The sequence below is a fragment of the Kockovaella imperatae genome (genome assembly GCF_002102565.1).
Source record: "Kockovaella imperatae strain NRRL Y-17943 chromosome Unknown BD324scaffold_2, whole genome shotgun sequence".
NCBI lineage: Eukaryota > Fungi > Basidiomycota > Tremellomycetes > Tremellales > Cuniculitremaceae > Kockovaella > Kockovaella imperatae.
In genome coordinates this window covers 764,756-783,073 of record NW_019028942.1, presented here as the reverse complement: position 1 = coordinate 783,073, position 18,318 = coordinate 764,756, and the positions used below count along the sequence as shown (strand labels likewise).

At 52.7% G+C, this 18,318-nt stretch overlaps 6 protein-coding genes across 6 annotated transcripts; 3 read left to right on the top strand and 3 right to left on the bottom strand.

Moving 5' to 3' along the window:
- Positions 1–222: 222 nt before the first annotated feature.
- On the top strand, positions 223–6,075 carry BD324DRAFT_576164 (hypothetical protein; the record flags this gene model as incomplete). Its single annotated transcript, XM_022013175.1, has 17 exons — positions 223–1,060; positions 1,103–1,491; positions 1,528–1,604; positions 1,639–1,706; positions 1,747–1,875; positions 1,913–3,636; positions 3,677–3,868; positions 3,920–4,043; positions 4,084–4,199; positions 4,244–4,329; positions 4,366–4,559; positions 4,608–4,747; positions 4,786–4,912; positions 4,949–5,195; positions 5,232–5,507; positions 5,545–5,663; positions 5,702–6,075. The coding sequence occupies 17 exons, from the start codon at positions 223–225 to the stop codon at positions 6,073–6,075; spliced, it is 5,220 nt and encodes a 1,739-aa protein (XP_021873650.1).
- Positions 6,076–6,314: 239 nt separating this feature from the next.
- Positions 6,315–7,346, bottom strand: BD324DRAFT_648484 (hypothetical protein; the record flags this gene model as incomplete). The annotated part of the gene is made up of 4 exons (XM_022017848.1): positions 6,315–6,617; positions 6,658–6,873; positions 6,916–7,141; positions 7,210–7,346. 4 exons carry the CDS (start codon positions 7,344–7,346, stop codon positions 6,315–6,317), a joined length of 882 nt encoding a protein of 293 aa, XP_021873649.1.
- A 342-nt stretch (positions 7,347–7,688) lies between these two features.
- BD324DRAFT_615289 (protein-L-isoaspartate O-methyltransferase) lies at positions 7,689–8,935 on the top strand. The gene is made up of 10 exons (XM_022014707.1): positions 7,689–7,835; positions 7,875–7,928; positions 7,990–8,057; positions 8,115–8,242; positions 8,309–8,470; positions 8,525–8,539; positions 8,577–8,641; positions 8,680–8,728; positions 8,767–8,831; positions 8,868–8,935. The coding sequence occupies exons 1-10, from the start codon at positions 7,800–7,802 to the stop codon at positions 8,910–8,912; spliced, it is 687 nt and encodes a 228-aa protein (XP_021873648.1). The 5' UTR covers positions 7,689–7,799; the 3' UTR covers positions 8,913–8,935.
- On the bottom strand, positions 8,936–13,438 carry BD324DRAFT_615275 (Foie gras liver health family 1-domain-containing protein). Its single transcript, XM_022014706.1, has 19 exons — positions 13,340–13,438; positions 12,833–13,297; positions 12,435–12,774; positions 12,051–12,387; positions 11,894–12,011; positions 11,712–11,854; positions 11,453–11,675; positions 11,308–11,412; positions 11,142–11,266; positions 10,970–11,106; positions 10,872–10,933; positions 10,779–10,836; positions 10,446–10,744; positions 10,279–10,412; positions 10,084–10,244; positions 9,659–10,044; positions 9,578–9,623; positions 9,443–9,539; positions 8,936–9,405 (listed from the first exon to the last, which is right to left on the bottom strand). Exons 1-19 carry the CDS (start codon positions 13,358–13,360, stop codon positions 8,964–8,966), a joined length of 3,699 nt encoding a protein of 1,232 aa, XP_021873647.1. The 5' UTR covers positions 13,361–13,438; the 3' UTR covers positions 8,936–8,963.
- Positions 13,439–13,554: 116 nt separating this feature from the next.
- Positions 13,555–14,360, top strand: BD324DRAFT_615273 (hypothetical protein). The gene is made up of 2 exons (XM_022014705.1): positions 13,555–13,823; positions 13,883–14,360. The coding sequence occupies exons 1-2, from the start codon at positions 13,624–13,626 to the stop codon at positions 14,319–14,321; spliced, it is 639 nt and encodes a 212-aa protein (XP_021873646.1). The 5' UTR covers positions 13,555–13,623; the 3' UTR covers positions 14,322–14,360.
- Positions 14,361–14,455: 95 nt separating this feature from the next.
- BD324DRAFT_648480 (hypothetical protein) lies at positions 14,456–17,788 on the bottom strand (the record flags this gene model as incomplete). The annotated part of the gene is made up of 5 exons (XM_022017847.1): positions 14,456–14,755; positions 14,806–15,456; positions 15,498–16,372; positions 16,410–16,677; positions 16,715–17,788. The coding sequence occupies 5 exons, from the start codon at positions 17,786–17,788 to the stop codon at positions 14,456–14,458; spliced, it is 3,168 nt and encodes a 1,055-aa protein (XP_021873645.1).
- Positions 17,789–18,318: the final 530 nt, after the last annotated feature.

Genomic DNA, 18,318 nt, shown 5'->3' with positions numbered 1-18,318 from the left:
ACACCGATCAGACGTAATGTTAAGCAAATGTTAGCCGGATTCGAAGACAGATCAAAGGAGTCTGCCTCTATCGGGCTTGGCTTCGGTGAATCTTTAGGCCCGTCCTCTGGCGCCGAACATTCCATGCGAAGTAATATGGCCGCTAAGAGGCACACAGTCAGCTTCGACTCGGGAAAATCGACTCCAGCGGCGACTGTCACTCCCGCTCGGCCCCTTTCCATGATGCCACAGCCTGCGGAACCCTCCTCAGAGGTGACAAGTGCGACACCTGGCAGGTCTCAGGCGGTGGAGGATACCCTGGCTCAGGCAAGAGCAAATGCGTTGAAGAGATTGGAAGCGCGAAGAAAGGGACAGTCTGGAGATGCGGCTCAACTCAGTGATACTCCAGCTAGTTCATCGATCGCGACCCCTGCTACGCCTCAGACGTCGAGCAGACCTTCGCCGTTTGGATCTCTCTTTACTCCACCAGCAGATGCGGAGACGCCTACGAAGCCCAGCACTGCTGCCTTTAGTCCAGCGTCAATCTCACGAGCTTCGCAGCTGCCCATTGGCTCCCCGGCTAAATCACGATACGTCCCCTCTGGTCTCTCAGCTTCCTCAACGCCGCCAGCCTCCTCCTCCCTCTCCTCGAAAGACAAGTATGGATCGATAAGCTCTAGTGATCGACGTCGGCTAGGTCGACATTTACCTAGGATCGCCTCTGGCGAAGGCGGACCGGAGACGCTGGAGCCAGTCAAGGTTGTTCGCCGACAACCATCAAACCTCGGGAGAGATTCCATCATCCTTCCTTCCTCCCTTGGCGACACCTCTGCATCGCCACCACCGAACAAAGCTGGCGACGTCTTGCAACCCTCGACTCTCGATAATGTCCCTTCGACACCACAAGGCACAATTCACACGCCGAGCACGAAGCGCCGCTCATATCTGCCGAACACCATCACCCCTACCTCAAAGACTCTTAAGCCTCGAGCGGAAGTGGCGGGCGACGAGATGAAGGGTCTAATGAACGCGGTCGGGAGCTTGCCAGCGAAGGGCACAGATGATGGCGAGGCAGTCACGGGTGAGTTCTCGTAGGACACGACAGAACCTGACCAGTTGCCAGGCATGTCCAATCGATTACGTCTCTCACGAGCCGCCTTACCACCATCTGCGTCCTCCACTACACTGGCCCCTGCGCCTTTACCTTCACGTCGGCTGATGCAAAGCAATTGGATGGACAAGCAGCGTCATACCCTCGCGTCGTATGAATATCTCTGTCATATTGGAGAGGCTCAACAGTGGATCGAGGGATGTCTGGGCGAAGAGACTGGGTTCGGTGTTACTGAGATGGACGAAGGGTTGAGAGACGGCGTGGTTCTGGCCAAGCTTGCACGGGTCTTTCAAGGCGAACAGGTGGTCAAGAAAATTTGGACAGACAGCAAGCATCGATACAAGCAGGTCGATAATATTGACCATTTCATGAAGTTCATTCGGACAGTCGGCATGCCTCAGGTGGGTTAGAGCGACACAATCGTCACTCACTGCCAGGTTTTCACGTTTGATCCAATTGATCTGTACGAGAAGAAGAATATACCAAAGGTTATCTTCTGTATTCACGTGCTGAGGTGATTTGTAAAAGCGGGCTAGTGCTTACGACAGTCATCTTCTCTCGCGCCAAGGCCTCGCCGAGCGGATCGGTGATCTCGTCGGTCAATTCGAGTTCACAGGTGGGTCAAGAGTCCCAAGCATCGGCTCATCATGCCGCAGATGAGCAGCTCGCAAAAACTCAAAAAGGCATACAAGGCGTCGCAATGCCGAATTTTGGAGACGCTCGCAAGACACTTGCGAAGGAGGCCAGCTGGGCACCGGAGGAGCCCGAAGAGACGGAAGAAGAGCGTGAGTAGGAGCACATAAAGTCTCTCATTGTCCGCAGGTCGAGATCGCGAACTACTCGGATGCGCACCATCTATTGTCAAACTTCAACAGCATCTCCGAGGTCAACTGGCGAGAGCCCGCGCCAACCGGACAAAATATCACCTGGATCTCGCCATGCCGGTCATTGTCCGATTCCAAGCTCGAGCGCGCGGTGCAATGTGCCGCTCACGTCTGATAGCGCAGCGCGAGGCGGAGGAAGATCTGTACGACTGGGCCTCAGATTTGCAGTCGGCTGCCAGACGTCACCTTGCGGTAATCCGCTTGACCAGGCAGTACCGTGACTTGAGCAGAGCTGCAACATCGATCATTGGCATACAAGCACATGCTCGGGCAAAGCTCGCCCATACTCGCCACAAACAGGCTCAGAAAACCTTATACAGTTCGACTGAGGCCATCACTGGTATACAATCAGCCTGCCGCCGTCATCTTGCCTGCGCCGCGAGAAGCAGAGTCAGGACCTCCTGCTCCGAGGCGGCGACCCGCCAGTCAATCGTTCAGCTGCAGGCAATGTGTCGAGGACACCTAATCCGGCAACGTGACGGGAGCTTGTTAGATATCCTCGATGCCATGGTCGGCATCCACATTGCTGTACAAAGTCAAATCCGAGGGGCACTCGCTCGACGAAAGCAGAAGGCCAGGGAAGAAAAGCTGGACGATGCTTCAGCGTATATCGTGGCCATTCAGTCAACTGCTCGTGGCGTGCTCGCCCGTCGGAAGAAGCAAGCCTACGTCGAACACGTTCAGGAGGCTATGCCTGTCCTGTCGTTGCTCCAAGCGGCGGCTCGCGCACGTCTGGCGAAGCAATCACATCAAAGCATGCAGAAAGCACTCTCCAAGGTGGAAATGGCTGGAAACATCGGAGGCCTGCAATCGTTCCTCCGCACCAGGTTGGCCAAAAAGCAGAATACGGAGCAAAAGAAGAAGCTTGAGTTTGTTCAGCCCGATGTCATTGGCTTCCAAGCTTGTGCTCGTGGCTACCTAGCACGACAAGAATACAACGAGTGGAGAGAGTATTTGCAGGATCCACACACGCAAGGCGCTCTGGTCTTTCTTCAATCTCTTATTCGTGGTTTCCTCGCTCGGCGAAGGCTCTGGATCAGGACCTCGTACCTTCACACAAATGTCGATCAAGTGATCAAGATACAATCGTTATGGCGAGGTCGAGCGGAGCGGTTAATGTACGATCGACTTTTGACCGGACGAGGAGTTGACGTGCCCACCATCCAAAATTACATGCACCTCCTCGACGATCGAGACACAGACTATCAACGCCAGATTCACACGGAGAATTTGCGGCGAGAGGTTGTTCGCTTGATCCGAGAGAACCAGATGCTCGAGACTGAGGTCAAGGAGCTGGACACGAAAATCGCTCTGATTCTCAAGAACAAGATGACATTCGAGGAGCTTGTACATGCCAAAAGGAGTGCAAGAGGACCAGGAGAGCAGAGCGTGTCGCACGAAGGTTGGAAAGATTCGACTACCCGAGATCCATTCACGACCCACGCGCACATGGATCGATCTTCTCAACGGAAGCTAGAACTGTTCGAGTATCTTTTCTTCTTGCTCCAAACCAGGGGAGAATACATCTCTAGGTTGTTGTACGACTTGATGAGGAGAGAAGATGCGGAGCAAGAACGGGTCTTGGTCGAAAGCGTGACGTTGGTCCTGTTCTCTTACGGGCAAGAAACGAGAGAAATGTTCCTATTTGCCAAATTGTTACAGGTGAGGAGTGTTCCTAGACGCCTTACTGACATCGATCTAGCTCGCTGTGCACGAAGAGATCCTCCGATCGACATCTCTGGAGGAACTGGCAGATGCACGTTTCGCCATCACTTCGGTGGCCATGCAATATACACGCGAAGCAATAACGCCACTTTTACAAGGCGTCCTCGGCGAACATGTGGCGAGGGTGATGCAAGCTCAAGATCTTGATCTGTCAACAGACCCAGTCGAGGTGAACGGACTGTTTCTCGGAGCAATGGTGATGTTGACTGATTTGGCGCAGATCTACCAGCGACTCATCAACGAGGAAGAAAGTCGAACTGGTATGGGCTCAATGAAGCCAAGGAATCTTGATGGGAATCAAATTCTGCAGACCGATGAGTCAACCAGAGCTTTCTACATCCAGCGTGAGTGCGAGTCGCGCAGTGTCAAGCTCATACTCCGCAGACCTGCAGGAGCTTCGACACTTGACAAAGCGCATGCTTGAGACCGTATATCAAAGCACCGCACACCTACCATACACTGTCAGACTGCTTGCTCGCGAGGCGCTTCTGGCGCTCAGGGTAAGCCCTGGGGTCTGAGTGATTATTGGGCTCACAAGATGCAGGTCAAATTTCCCGACGTCAGCGATGAGCTCCTCACGCCCATTGTGGCCAGAGCCGTAGTGTTCCCTTTCATCTTGCCTGCCATCATGTGAGTAGTCCATCGACTCTCGAACTGAACGAACAGCGCTCCCGAATCATTCGGAATCGTCGAACATGGGATTGGCGCTCAGGAGCGACGCAACCTCGCTGCAATCGCCAACCTCATCACCCATGTCGCGGCGCAGGATTTCACCTCTTCCAAAGATCACTTTGTGCGGACCCCGCTGCAAGAGTTCATCCGGTCAGAGGGCATATCCTTCAGAGACTGGGTCCTGGATGGTGAGCTAAGCAGGCTTCTGGGGGGTGCGAGAAGCTCACAGCATGCAGTCGCCTCTGTCGAACCGCTGGAAAGCTTCTATCAGGCGGATGATCTGCTCGAGTCGACTGTTGAGGCCAAACCAATCATGATTACGAGAAACGAAATCTATGGCATGCTCAGCACTCTGATCAAGAACATCGCTGCTTTCGTGAGTAGGGTCAGTCAATGTATCTGACATGGTCTTAGTATGGTGGCAAACAGAACGACCCGCTCGTAGCCGTCCTTGGGGAGCTTGAGGGTCCCCCCATCAATTATGATCGAAGCGAGGCAGTGGTGTCTTTGAATGTCAACAATCGGCTTGCAGAGGTGCAGCGTGAGTCTAACTGGCTGTCTATGCTGACAAGGCTAGCCGGTGGACCGGAAGAACAGGAGAAGGAAGACTGGGTACAGGCCAAGCGACACGTGCTCGCGGTCCTCCGGGTACAGACCGGCAAAACGCTCTTTGAGGTCTTAGTCAATAGTCCTACCGAGGTTCACGAGACTGTCTGGCTAGAGCTTGTGTATGCGGACATGGCTCGGGATGAAGGCAAGAGGGCTCGGAAAGAACTACCTAGCACGCCCGTTGAGGCGAGCTACCAGATTGAGAGCATTCGATCGTGAGTGGGAGTGTGATGCTCATTGCTGAGTGATAGGCTGCCGTTCCACGAAGTCAAGGTCCGCGCCATTGAGTTCTGCATGAAGCTCGAACGTGCTGGCCGTCTGACCCGGGAAAACGCGTTTGCCGACCTGTTGGATTCCATCGCCGGGGACATCCGTCAGAAGCATCATTTGCGAAAGATGCAGCGTCAGAATGCTGTGGCCATGGAACGAGCCCATGAGGACATGTGGAGGAAGCATCAAGGGTTCGAAGAGCAGATCAAGAGCTATCATCAGTTCATCGACTCGTCCTTGGCCAGTCTGCAGAAGGGGTGAGCTGAGTTTAGCGGACAAAGACTGACATCTCAGCAAGAAGAAACCTACGTTCTTGTCAAAGCAATACTTCCACCAAAGGGCGGAAGCAAAGTCTGGCAAGCGATCTCAATTCGGCTCGTACAAGTATACTGCGGCTGATTTGTACGAACGAGGTGAGACGTCTCGATCCAGACCTGGCTGATTGCTTCAGGCATCCTGCTCGGAATCAATCAGCTCTCACCTAACGTCTTTAACGAGGTCAATATCATCATCGCATCGGACGAAGTGGGAGTCTTTGCGCTTGAACTGCATTCCTCGACAGTGTCGATACCCGTCAGCAGGGGTTCGACCCGCGAGGAAATAAGAATGGAGGATCTGCTTCAAGCACAGTTCGAGAACGAGTTGAACTTGCTGCTCTTCGATGGAGTGGCCACGTTCAGCATCAACATGCTGATCCATCAGATCAACAAGAGTGAGTGTGGCTTAGCGAAGTGGTGGTTGATCGATTGCAGAGTTCTATTCTTAATTGGCGACCGGCACGACCGGAGATCACATGTGGGGTACTACGACTGCACACGATTGTAACGATCTGCAATGATATGCATGGTATAGGAATGGGCGGCAATGAAATTGTGTAACGGAGAGGTTGTGACATGTAGATTATGGCTTATTGAGCTTTGGAGACGTTGACAGTATCAATACAAGGCTTGAAGATGCTATAGATGCACGATGACGGGAGGGTGAGAACGGAGTACAATGCGAGGGTATTCGATGCGGGTGACAATGTGATGAGAATGTCAAACAAGCTGAGATTGCGATGGCTGTCATACAAGTTCTTCTCCATGCTTCTCCTGGACCGCGGTGCTCGATCGTCCGTCGTTTTCAGGCCATTTGAAATGCTGTGGAGCCTCATGAATGATCGAATCGCGACTGACCGTCCTGTGAGCGTGGGATGTTTCCGTCGCCTCTTTGCCCGAGGATGTGGTCGTTGTTGTCGGCGTGTCCATGTTGAGAGTCACCTGCGCTTGTTCTGCCGCTTGCTGTTCTCTACGTTTGGCGATGGGATTCAAGATGAACGCAAGGATCACCACGATGCCATCGAGAACAACCACCAGACCATAAGATACCTATCTGTTTTAGATCATGGCCTCCAAGACACAGACTCACAGATGCGGCTATATCAATTTTGTCCCGGAAGAACAAGCTGAGGAATGAAAAGACTCCGCCGAGGATATCAATCGTCATAAAGGTCAACGAAATGCCAATGACTTGTTTGAGTCGATAGATTTCAATGTATTGTGGAGCGAGTGCACCTGCAATCATAACTGCGCTGACGTATCCGTATACTTTGGACGGAGCGTCAATGTGATGCCTTTCTGCTGCCTTAAAAACTTATCAGTCCTGTTCGTGAGGTGAGTGACATACCCATAAGCCATACACTGATCCCGTTTCGAACCCGGCCCAGACGACCAAAAATAAGAGAAAAGAAAGAGATGCTTTCAGCTTGGAGTACCCATATCCGTAGTACAGGCATTGCATCCACGAGATACCACAGAGGAATCCAAAGGCATGAGGCTGGACTTGAAGTGGAATAGGGAGTCGCTGAGAGACGAGGTAGGCTGAAAAGGGGTATGAAGCGAGTGCCCAGACGCTGGAAAATTCGGAGTCAGCCGACACGAGGCACTACACTCGACAATGTCAAGCTCAAGTAGAGCTCACGCCATCAGTCCAGCCGATAGACCAAGGGTAGATTTGGTGCGATACGACTTGATGACTTGGGGTATAATTTGCACTGTCCAACAGACGGCACCGACCGTACTGAGGGCAGTCTCGATCCCAGGATCCGCTTTAAGCATGATGATGATGATGGTCGCGTGATGAGAAGTGAGATGAGATATTATTTACAAGAACGAACGTGTCAACCGAGACCAATCCATCTTCTCGCCCCTGACATGGATGACAACCGACCGGTTCCGCTGCTGATGTTGTCCGTTTGTCTGCAGGCGATCAACAGATGAATACTCACTCGTCCTCCATCCTCTGACATCGAAAATGTCTTCGTACCGTTGTTACTCCGCGAAAAAGAAAAATTGAAAGCGTCGCTTAAATTATGCTTGTTTCTCGGATCATCCGAAGATAATCACGTGACGAGAACAAGCGGCCGCGATGCCATAGCCGCCGTGTATCATATCTGGTGACGGTCAGCCTGATTCCAGAGCCGGGCTTCAGCTGAGACTGTCCTGAACGTGATAATCAGGCCACTAGCGCTCGCTTGCCACAAGCTGATCGGTCGGCGATCTGTCTTCAATATGGCCTGGCAGAGCGGCGGGCGGACCAACAACGAGGTACCGCGGTCCCATGCTCGATGTACTGACACTATCTAGCTGATAACGAATATGGAACGGAATGGCTTGATTCACTCTGCACAGGTGGCTGAGGTGAAGAACATCCGATTTTGCTCTCTCTCTCTCTCGCTCCAGTGACTGATAGTTTCTTCAGGCCATGCGTAAAGTCGATAGGGCGAATTATGTCTTCCATATGCGAGACGCCTATGAAGATTCGCCCCAGTATGTCAATTACCCCGCTTACATCTGATTCTGAGGAAGCTAAAATCCGTTCCGCAGGCGGATAGGCTACGGAGCCACCATCTCAGCACCACATATGCACGCGCATGCTGTGGAGAATCTCTTGTCGTACTTGCCGGAAGACGGGGCAGGTTCAATACTGGACGTTGGCAGTGGATCAGGATACCGTGAATTCCGCCGATCCTCTGTATCAGCGACGAGTCTCGGGCCCCTGACGTCCGTTGCATAACCAGTCACGGCCGTCTTTCATCGAATCGCACCACGTGCGAGTGTTATTGGAGTCGACCACATTCAAGGGCTAGTCGACATGTCCTTGGAGAATCTGAGGAAGGATGGCGTACCCCTTGGATCGGGTAATGGGAAAGTGCAGATCATCTGTGGAGACGGCAGGCAAGGTGAGTGAGTGAAAAAGCATTGAAGGCGCACAGGGACTTAAGGAGTGAACATAGGGTCACCAGAACACGGTAAGACTGCCCTCATACCTACACCACTGACTCTCAGCACCGTTCGCCATTATACACGTGGGCGCCGCAGCACCGGAAATCCCAGTAGCTCTGATCGATCAGGTGAGTATACATATCATCAGAGGCGCTGAACCTTTTAGCTTGCAAAGCCAGGCAGAATGTTCATACCCGTTGGCGAGCACTCTCAAGGTGATCTCTTCTCTTCTTTTTCTTGCTGACCCTCCGAGACATTTGGCAAATTGACAAATCCGAGACCGGACAAGTGACGCAGACCAAGTTGTTTGGCGTGAGGGTGAGTCTTGCATCCAGACTCGTCCCTTATACCCAGTATGTTCCCTTGACGGACGCTGCGAAGCAATGGCCGCCAACATGACGACCCAATGCATTAAATGACATTGTTTCCATGCGACCACATGAACATGCTCTACGGTCTCACAAAGACCTGCAAGCCCTCCCTGATCTCCGATCCATTCCGACCATCAACTAGACGTACTTCGAGTCCTGTTCCAGCCTCGCCAGGGCTAGAATCTTCTTCCCAAATAGTGATCTTGGGCAAAGTGCACCATCCTGTGGCACCGACAGCAACGAGTTCCATGTCGACCGTAGTCTTCTCCTCGGGCAAGAGATCAGGAAGACGGATGATCCGGTTACCGCGCCATACAAAGTTTTCTCCTGTTGAGATTTCAATGTTGAGAGAGGAGGCAAGTGTCCTGTGCATGTTGGTGAGATTGACAGAGATGGAGAATGGTTGGTTGAGATGAACAACGGTTGGCGGTGCAATTCTTGCGGAGATTCCCGAGCCTGGCGAAGGAGGGTTCAGGAGAGGTAGGGGTAAGCGCGTCTCTATCAACGCCGCTTTTTCGTCGCTGGAAGGTCAGCATGTGTCTTGAATTGTACAAATACCTTTTCCAGGAGCAGACGAGATACGCAGGAGGTTTCAAAGAGGGCAGAGTGGTCTGAAATTTGGCGTACACGGCGTAAGAGGTTACTTGATCCCACGCTAGGAGATTCAGCACATATTGCAGGGAAATCACTGACCTTGTGGGAACGTGTCCTTGCCGAGCGACGAGGAGACAATTTCAAGCTATAGATCAGCTCTGCGCGGAGCGCTGATCTTACCTCTCCTTTGGCCAACGATATCCCGTGTACGTATACTCTTCTAGGTATGGGACAAGTCAAGATGGCCGAGATGACTATGGTCCATGCCTGCGGATCTCCATTCAAGCTCGGAGTAGTGTCTATCCTGGTCATCATTTCAAACGGTGGCAGAACAGGGATGACGGCTGTGTAGGTGGTCTCTTGTATCGAGTCCTCATTATCGCTCGTCCAGATTGAAGGATTTGACGAATCGATCGTATGCAGGGAAAAGTCTATTATTTTCGTCGATGGGTGAGGGGATTGAAGCGTGATAGATTTTTCGATGGAAGCTCCAGGCTGCAGCGTACCGAGCTGAAGGTCCTCAAACAATGATTTAGACGTTTCGCCAAGATACGTAATGAATGAGCCTGATGTCAGTAGGGCCCTCTCCCTCCAGCGAGGCTCACCATCTTCTTCCTCTGCTGGCTGGAGGAAGACAGACAATTTGGCCTCGACTCGTCGATCATCCTTGTTTGTTACACGAACCAGGACAGGTAGTGATTCATCGACAAATGCGGATGGATGATGATTGACCTCCATGGAGATGTCGTATGGGCGGGTGACGAATCTGTCGATTAGCGAAGATTCTGCTCTGAACTTACGAGACGAAGGAAGAGAGATCATGTGCTGGTGCAATTGATCCTTTGGCTGTGTGCCATTGTGTGGGGAAGGGCGGTCGGAACTGCAAGTCGATCTCCCAAGGGCCTTCTTTCAGGACCAAGAGGACGTTTGATATCTGGATTGAGCTTCATCCGCGATGCGCACCTACCGATACGCTCCCGGCAAGTCCGTCTAGCTCTCCATTTATGATCACTCGAGACCCAGGGGACCATCTCAATGCAGCTCGAGTGTCCTCGCTAGACGCCAAGTCTACCACCTGCGTCATCGGTCGCTCGACACCTGGCACCGATTTGATAGTCACGTCTGGTCGATCAGAGAAAGACAAGACGAGCCGATCGAACGAAAGAGAAGATATGTCGACGGACTCTGGACAAGATAGGCAGAATTGATACGATGCCGAGCCGGGGAGCTGGACTTCGTCGGTCCAGAATGCAGCAGATACGTCCACTGTAATTGAGTGCAATTCTTCGCAAGCACTCACAAAGCGCTGATTCAGATGGCATGGTCATGCTGAAGGGGCCATTGGCTGGAGCCGTTGTCTGCGATAAATGACACGCTCGTGAGAATTACTCACTCTGAGAACTGACAGTAAGTCATCTTGTAGTGTTGACCTCTCGCTTGATGGCAGACCACTCCCTGCATGTCAGGATCACTGAGTCGAGCGCGACTAACCAGGACAGATCATCTCGATCAAAAGCCTCGCAGCAGCTTCTACATTTCCAGTTCGCTGAGCAGACTCGTACCACAGCGCACGCGTCTGCTTCACGATGGGTTCCCATTGGTCTTGGAGTGACAGCTCGTCAAAGTATCTATGGTTAAGCGAAGCCCAAAGAGAATAACTCACTTCATCGCTGAATCGTATTGACCCGCTCGCACATGTGTCTCAGCTATCCTGAACGCGAGGTAGGCCGCTATACGGATTTGCGGCGGAGTCTGAGCCAAAACCAGTGTGTATGCTTTGGTGAGAAGCTGAGACTATGAGCTCTTTTTCCTTATCTACCAGGACATACCTCGACGGTCAACCCTGCATGATCAACCTTCTTTTCATTGCTATAGCCTGGAGCGGCAGATACGTAGCCAGAGGCTGCTCCGGCTTCAGATTGCATGGCATCCTCCTGGATGTTTCAGCGTGGATGCCAAGGGAGGAGAGCTCACCTCTGCAGCCTTCGCGACCAGGAAGCGTTCATGACGTTGTAAGGTACAAGAAGCAGCCATGTAGAAATAGAAAGCAGGGGGCTGGAGGATCTGGAGTGGATTGACACCTGATTTGCCTGGCACAAGTTCCGGCATCGCCATGTCGGGTGATATGGGAGGAAACGTAGAGACTTGCTGACCATTCTGCACGGCGAACTCGAGTAATTCGGCAAAGATCCGGTATCTGGCATCAGAGAGCGTTTTCAAGGCTCCTGCTCACTGTCTCGCGATCCAGGACCAGAACTCGAAGGTGTCTTCTCCGATTCCCCAGCCCCGAGAGAGGTCACCAAAACGTTTGAGGTGGACGAAGAATGGTCCGAGAACTTTGGGACCACCTCCTTCGTACAATATGAGTTTGCAGATCTGTCTCGGTCAGAAATGTCCCATTGGCACTCCGCCTACTTTTACAGCTACACAATCAGCCAATACTTTGGCCTCGGCCCATCTTTTTGTGCGCGGAGGGAGAGTCTGGGTCGATGCAAACATCCTCGCCAGCTCGTTCCAGCAGTCTTCGTAATGCCTGAGGAGATCAGCTCCTGATCCAGCATTAGTCGTCTACCTTCTAGCGACCTCTGTCTCTCCCTTGACCTCGGCAAACCAGCCAGCTTTCCAATCGTAACGCACGCCCCAGCCCTGACTTCCCAAAGCTCTCCCTCGATCTGCTCCGAGTAACGCCCCATACTGGTTGGCGGGCAAACGGGCCTTTTTCCTTCGGACACGTTTCATGTGATTCGAATAGTACTCCATAGCGGAATCATATAGGGCATCCTGTAGGGACTGGACAAAGTCTGGTAGTTGATCCGCTGGAACGGGCGTAAGGACGAACAGGGAAGCTTTGGATGACAATGCGCTCGCGCGACGAAGGTATGAAAGTCGAGCGTCAAGGTTTGGAGAATCTGTTTATGTGAGCCCTTTGCGTTCACTGCATGATGGGCCAACTCACCTAGAGCTTCGGTGCTAGCCATGAGCACGACGGTCAATTTTATCCCTCTCTCGCCTAACCTCCTTCTACGGTCCCCTATCTCTCCGACGAGGACATTGTCCATTTCTTGTTCCGTGGTTCTTGCATTCGGATCACTCGGATCTGGCGCTTCGTAGAGTCTTAAGAAGAGGACGAATACCGAAGGAACGAGCTCAGCATGTTTCCTGACCCATACCGGAGCTATCAGTCCGTCGGGGTACAGAGGAGAAGAAGGGGTAAGAGGGGATAAAGGTGAGCGAGGCGATGATTGTGGATCGTTGGTAGATGTTGTAGATACTTTTCTGATGGGCAGTCGGACGTTCTACAGATCTGAGTCAGCATGGGGAAGAGGGGGAAGGCATAGATTGGCGTTCTCTCACCTTATCCACGAGGATTATTCTGAAGTCTTTTCTCTCTTTGACCGGCAGCCAAACTTTCCCTTTCTGTTGCATACCACTGAGAGCACCTCTGAGATCTTCCAAAAGTCTCTTAAAGTCTTTGTCCTGAGGAGATGAATCTAAGACAGTAGTCTCCTTTGCGTCTTCAGGCTGGACAGGCGGTGAGAAGGGTAAAGATGTACTGGAAGTAGCAGGTGTATCGGCGGGTGTGGATCCCGGCGAGAGCTCTATCGATGTCGTGTTAGGTTCGAGGGTTGTCGTGCTGGTCATCATGCTCGAAAAGGAGTCATTTTCAGATGGTCTCCTAGAGCTTGGTCCAGCTGCACTGGAGGTAGAAGCCGCTCTGTCTCTCGTATTCGTTGGGATCGTAATTGTTGTTGTTGATAATGATGTTGACGGGTCCAAGAGGCCAGCTACAAACATGAGAGGCTGGGGATGACATAGGAACTGCACAAACGGTTTCAGTCAAGATTATGGTATATTGCTCACCTCGGAGGGATACGAGTTCATGTTGTCCGCTCTCAACTTCTGCGCGCTATCGTCAGAGCGTGTCTTGAGAGTCCAAAAGATTGAATTAGCGAGGCATTTCAACAAAAGATCAAAGATCATCGGCCGCGGCCATTATCTGCGCATTAACATTCTTCGGCGACCTCCGCCTCGATGACAGCTGCTGAGCTGGCAATGACGAACCGTCAATTCACCTGGTTTTTTTGAACCACAACGTTGGAGATCAATCATACCAAGAAGACTTCTGCGTAAGAATCACACTGATCATGTCAGACGAAGGGATAGAGCTCCAACCCGTCGGTTCATCCACTCTCAAGCCTCGGATTCCACCCCGCCATCCCGATACGGCTCCTGGTGGACTTGGCGCAGCGTACCGCGCAGCAGAGGACAAGGCGAAAGCAGCTGTACACCTACAAGAGGGCAATTTGGATAACGTCTCTGTCTGGGGTCTCGTAGCGGCTGGATGGTACGTCAATCAAGTCTTCATATATCCTTTTTTGTGCGTACTGATACACTAGCTTCCAGGTTCACGATACTTGCTCTTCCACTCCTACTGTTTCCTCGAATTCTGGTGTTCTTCTCTCAGACGCCAGCGCCTGGACCCGGTATCGCCAATCTCGAAAGGGACCACTACGATACCCTCACCCCTTTGGAATCCTTTCTCGCACTTACACTCGCCCTTGGACTCGTGTCTCTTGCCCTGTTGGTCTTTTTGACCCTCGTGCCTTCTTATACGCCTCCCAGTCCGTCTCGCTGGCCCCTCTTGGCCATCATCGTCGGTCTGACAAGTACCATGAGTGTCATCGCTTGGAACGCACCTATCGGTGGACTGGGAAAAGTGACCGGTATAGGTAACACTCTCGTAGCGATCTGGGGATGGTGGGTCGTCGTCTTTGGTCAAGGAAGAAGCAACATGGCCAACGTAGGAAAGAAAATACATCCTAAGCGATGGGAAAAGTTGTAAAGACCGCGAAGACCATCATGATATAGCATGTACGATACAATTTCTTACTTGTCGTGTCGTTTGGCTACAAAACAGGATCAGAAAGAACAACTTTGCCATCTATATAAACTTTGCAGTTGAGATATCTAAAAAAGCTAGGCTGCTGTGACGGCAGCTTGATCCTCCACCAACATTCTCTCCATCTGACTTCTGTTCGAGGTGGGATTCCCCGACGCCCTCTCAGCAGCAATGACAGCGGCAACATTAGCAGCAGCTGTATCTGGTCCCGTGGCAGCTCCCACGGATGCCGCGACCGTGGCAGGAACAACAGGCGCTGCAGCCGTTGCTCCAGGGGCTCCAGGTATTCTTCTCCGTCGACGTCGGGGAAGTGTGATAATCTTGGGCATGGGACGATCGTCCAGGTCCAAAGCGACGTTGGTCCCTGCTTGAAGAGCCTGAAGCGGGTCAGTCGTCAAGTCGGATAAAAAAAAAATTGATCACCCACCTCTATCCAGTCGACCACATCCCTGGCCGAGTCTGTCTGTAGTAAGAATTGTTCCCCTTCCGCCCGTACACGGACCACGTTTCGTCGTTTGAGATAATCCGCCGCGAGACCGCTCTCCGCGTTCTGTAGGGTATACTGCTTGATCAACTGGTTCTCCCTGAAGTGGGAGGAGATCGGCGTGGTGCCGCTGTGTGCGCTCGAGCCGGACTGAGTTGAAGCTGAGCGAGCACGATTGGGGAATAGCTGCGCATCCTTCTCTTCCGAAGCGACCGAGGTGGTAGAGGATACGGACATCCGTCGTTCGGCGATGCTAGATCCAGATGCACCTGACTCTGAGCCTGGCAGAGAGGCTCGTCGGGTATCGTTACGCCTTGCGGCAGCGGGCGGGATGCCATTGATCGGTACAGTCACCGCCGTCTTGACCTCTCCAGGGACATGTACGTGAAGATGCTCTTTAGACTCGGCTTCAGAGACGTTCTCGACGAGGGGACCGGCCTCGGCCTTGAGAGGAAATCGATGAGGGTCGAAGCGATAGACGATCAAGGATGTGCCTCTGACGATGAAGTACATCTTCTTCCAAGACCGATCTCGGGCCTGGACACCAGGAGCGGAGAACTCATTCTTCCGAGTGAGCTGGCCTTCCATATGTACCTAATGGCATCAGAAGCTGTTCGAATGATCCTGCAACTCACCGCACACCAGTATTTGGGTAATTGCTCTCGGCCTTCCTCCTCTCGTGGCTTCGGGATCCATACACCGGGCTCTGGCGGAGTGTATCTAGGCGGAGAGATCGTGAGGTCGTCCGCGGACAATCTTCTCGTGAGTTGACGCTGGGCGGACGAGGACCTTGACATTGAGGGGGAGGCTATGAGCGGCCCTCCATTCTTGTCTAGTCCTCGTGAAGCAAGATAGCCATTGAAGCCAGCGGCCGGAGTAGGCGGCGCCCTCTTCCATTCAGACCCAGGGGTGAGTACGGCCTCGAGTCGAGTGAGTCGGGCTGGTATCTTGATTTGGGTCGGGTGAGGTCGCTCGCGTGAGCGAGTAGGAATGAGTGCTGATCCAGTTTCTGGCGTATGTGCTGAATTCTCAGTCGAAAGATTGACCATGGATCGAGATGGTCGAGAATAGAAGGATGGTCGAGAACTGGTTGATGGCGCAGTTGCGACTTCGGCGGTTTCTTCAGAGTCCTCGGCGGAAGCAGTTATACTCGAAGCGTCGATGGAGTCTCGTCGTGTATCAGGAGCATTACTTGAGACACCCTCCTGCGCAGGTCCCGCAGCAGCAGCTGCCGCTGCTGCAGGAGCTCCCGAAGCAGCAGATTGCGATTGACTGTAGTGCGGCGAAAAGTACCCGTCCTCATCTGGCTTGACTGTTCGCTCAGTCGACATGGGTGCCCTACCAAATGAGAATGCAGGTGTCGGCGCCGCTGGCGTCTCGGCGGAGAATTTGGCCCATGGCGCGGAATGATCGGCGGTCGCGCCAGGTGTAGGCAGAGCCCAGGACTTGAAGTCGGTCTTTGTCGCCACTGCACGCGGTGTGGTGATGATACCAACGCCCGGAGACGTGTCTGAGGTATCAGCTGAGCAGGCACATGTGACACTTACCTTCTTCTCTGACAACTGACGTAGCCAAGGAGGATACGCCTGTGCTGGCTCTGGCCCGTTCCTTGACTTTGCCCTTTCCTTTGCCTTTGAGTCGATGGTGGAACGATGACGGAGATGACTCGGAAGCTTGTTCAGTCTCGTCTTCTGAATCGCCGTCCATGTGCTCCATCTCGGGCTCCGATTCATCCTCGGTATCGTCATCGTCATCCGCACCGACATCGCCACCGTCATGTGCGGGGAGAACCGATGGTTCTCGAAGCAGGGAAGGCTGGCGTCAACAACGTTACGGAAATGATTAGCCTCACCATTGCCCGTCTCATTTTTCGTGCCTCCTCATCTGTCGTTGGCTTGTCTTTAGCCTGTGAGGCGGTAGGAACACTCGGTAAGGACCACGGGAAGCCCGCGCCTGTACCTGGCGTACCCGGGAATCGAGGAGACATCAATCCTCCCCAGCCAGGTGTTCTAGGCATGTTACCGTTCCCTGGGATGCCTGAGCCAAGTTCGAGCAGTCCAACAAGTGTCGGTAGGTTTTTGATGGGTTGGGGCATGGGTGGAGAGGAGATGAGTGTGGATTTTCGGAGGGGCATATCGGGTCGAGATCTGATTGTCGGCTTGGGGGGAGGCGTAGCGGGAGTCAAAGGGGAGGAGTTGGAAGGTGTGGTGGCTAGAGGTGAGGCGAGAGATGGTGTTGTGGCTGATTTCGGCGAGGTCATGGCATTGACCGATGGGCTCGAGGATGTCGATGGGCTGGAGGGTTTGATAGCTGGCCATGATGTCAAGGCATCATTCTCTTCGTCGTTGTCCTGCTCGTCGCCTGCTTCGTGTCCCCTTGTTTTGCCCTCTAATCTCCTCGTTGCGTTCTCACTGGCCGTCACGGGACTTTTTGGCGATGTCGATGTACCGCCATTGACTAGATGTCCATCTGGGCTGATATCGGCGTACGAATCGTCCACGACGGTGGGATAGGAGGCTTGCCAAGTGCCGTTTGAGGAGCTTTGAGCACTCTCCGGGGAGAGAGTCTGGGATAGAGACGATCGTCTCGCTTCGGCGACTGAGGGGTTTGACTGTCGTGCGACAGGTGATGCGGGTGACGTGGTTGAACTTGATCCGTTCGGTTGGGTCGATGAATGACCGTTCGGTTGAGAGCTGGTCTCTGAAGAAGCATCCAAGTGTTGTTTGCTCGTCTTCTTACCCAACAAAGTCTTCAGCTTTGCACCTGGATGAAAAGCAGAAGGAGCATGATGACCTGCAGCAGTGGAATCCCCGTCCATGGATTTCCGACCGCCGACATTATTAATATGCTGTTGCTTTTCTTTCTCTGACCCGTTGGCCAGGCTCAAGGATCCTCTCCTGCCCCCTTTGACAAAGAGGGATGGCATGATGGTGCGGGAGGTATGCTATGAATGCGAGTCAGTGAGCCGTGTCGAACATGACAATGGGGACCAGGGATGGAATCAAGTATAAGAGAAAAATGATGATGAGAGAAGACCGGGTAGTCGCAGGTTTCTGGGTGGAGGGGAGGGGAGAAAAATAAAAAATGACGCAGGTCGCAGTAGCTAGTGTCTGACGCAGCGGGGAGAGGGGGGGAACAACAAATACACTTCCGCGTGGTGATGGTAGTGAGTGACTCACTCAAGGGAGGGTCTGATGCGGACAGTATGATAGCTAGGTGATGATGATGATTATGGATGAATGAGTCTGCCTATGAGCATGATGCTGAGATATATGTCCTCAAGATCAAAATGCTCCACTTGTGCTTGCTCGGTATGCGTCGACCATTTTATTCTGGTCCCGAAAGGTTGTATTGATTATTATTGCATTGAAAAGTGTATAATAATAAACCTGGAAGGGGGGGCACCGCCCAACCGAGCCACCAGGTTGTTGTTCCTGGAGATCAGAGGAGGATATT

Bases quoted from the DNA above. Each gene is read 5' to 3' on its own strand.
- BD324DRAFT_615289 (XM_022014707.1), top strand. From the start codon at position 7,800: ATGGCCTGGCAGAGCGGCGGGCGGACCAACAACGAG. The intron at 8,058-8,114 runs GTATGTCAATTA...TCCGTTCCGCAG, and splicing joins GCCTATGAAGATTCGCCCCA to GCGGATAGGCTACGGAGCCA. The intron at 8,243-8,308 runs GTGAATTCCGCC...TTGCATAACCAG, and splicing joins TGGCAGTGGATCAGGATACC to TCACGGCCGTCTTTCATCGA.
- BD324DRAFT_615275 (XM_022014706.1), bottom strand. From the start codon at position 13,360: ATGAACTCGTATCCCTCCGAG. The intron at 11,107-11,141 runs GTGAGTTATTCT...GCTTAACCATAG, and splicing joins CAATACGATTCAGCGATGAA to ATACTTTGACGAGCTGTCAC. The intron at 9,624-9,658 runs GTAAGATCAGCG...GCTGATCTATAG, and splicing joins TATCGTTGGCCAAAGGAGAG to CTTGAAATTGTCTCCTCGTC.
- BD324DRAFT_615273 (XM_022014705.1), top strand. From the start codon at position 13,624: ATGTCAGACGAAGGGATAGAGCTCCAACCCGTCGGTTCATCCACTCTC. The intron at 13,824-13,882 runs GTACGTCAATCA...ACTAGCTTCCAG, and splicing joins GGTCTCGTAGCGGCTGGATG to GTTCACGATACTTGCTCTTC.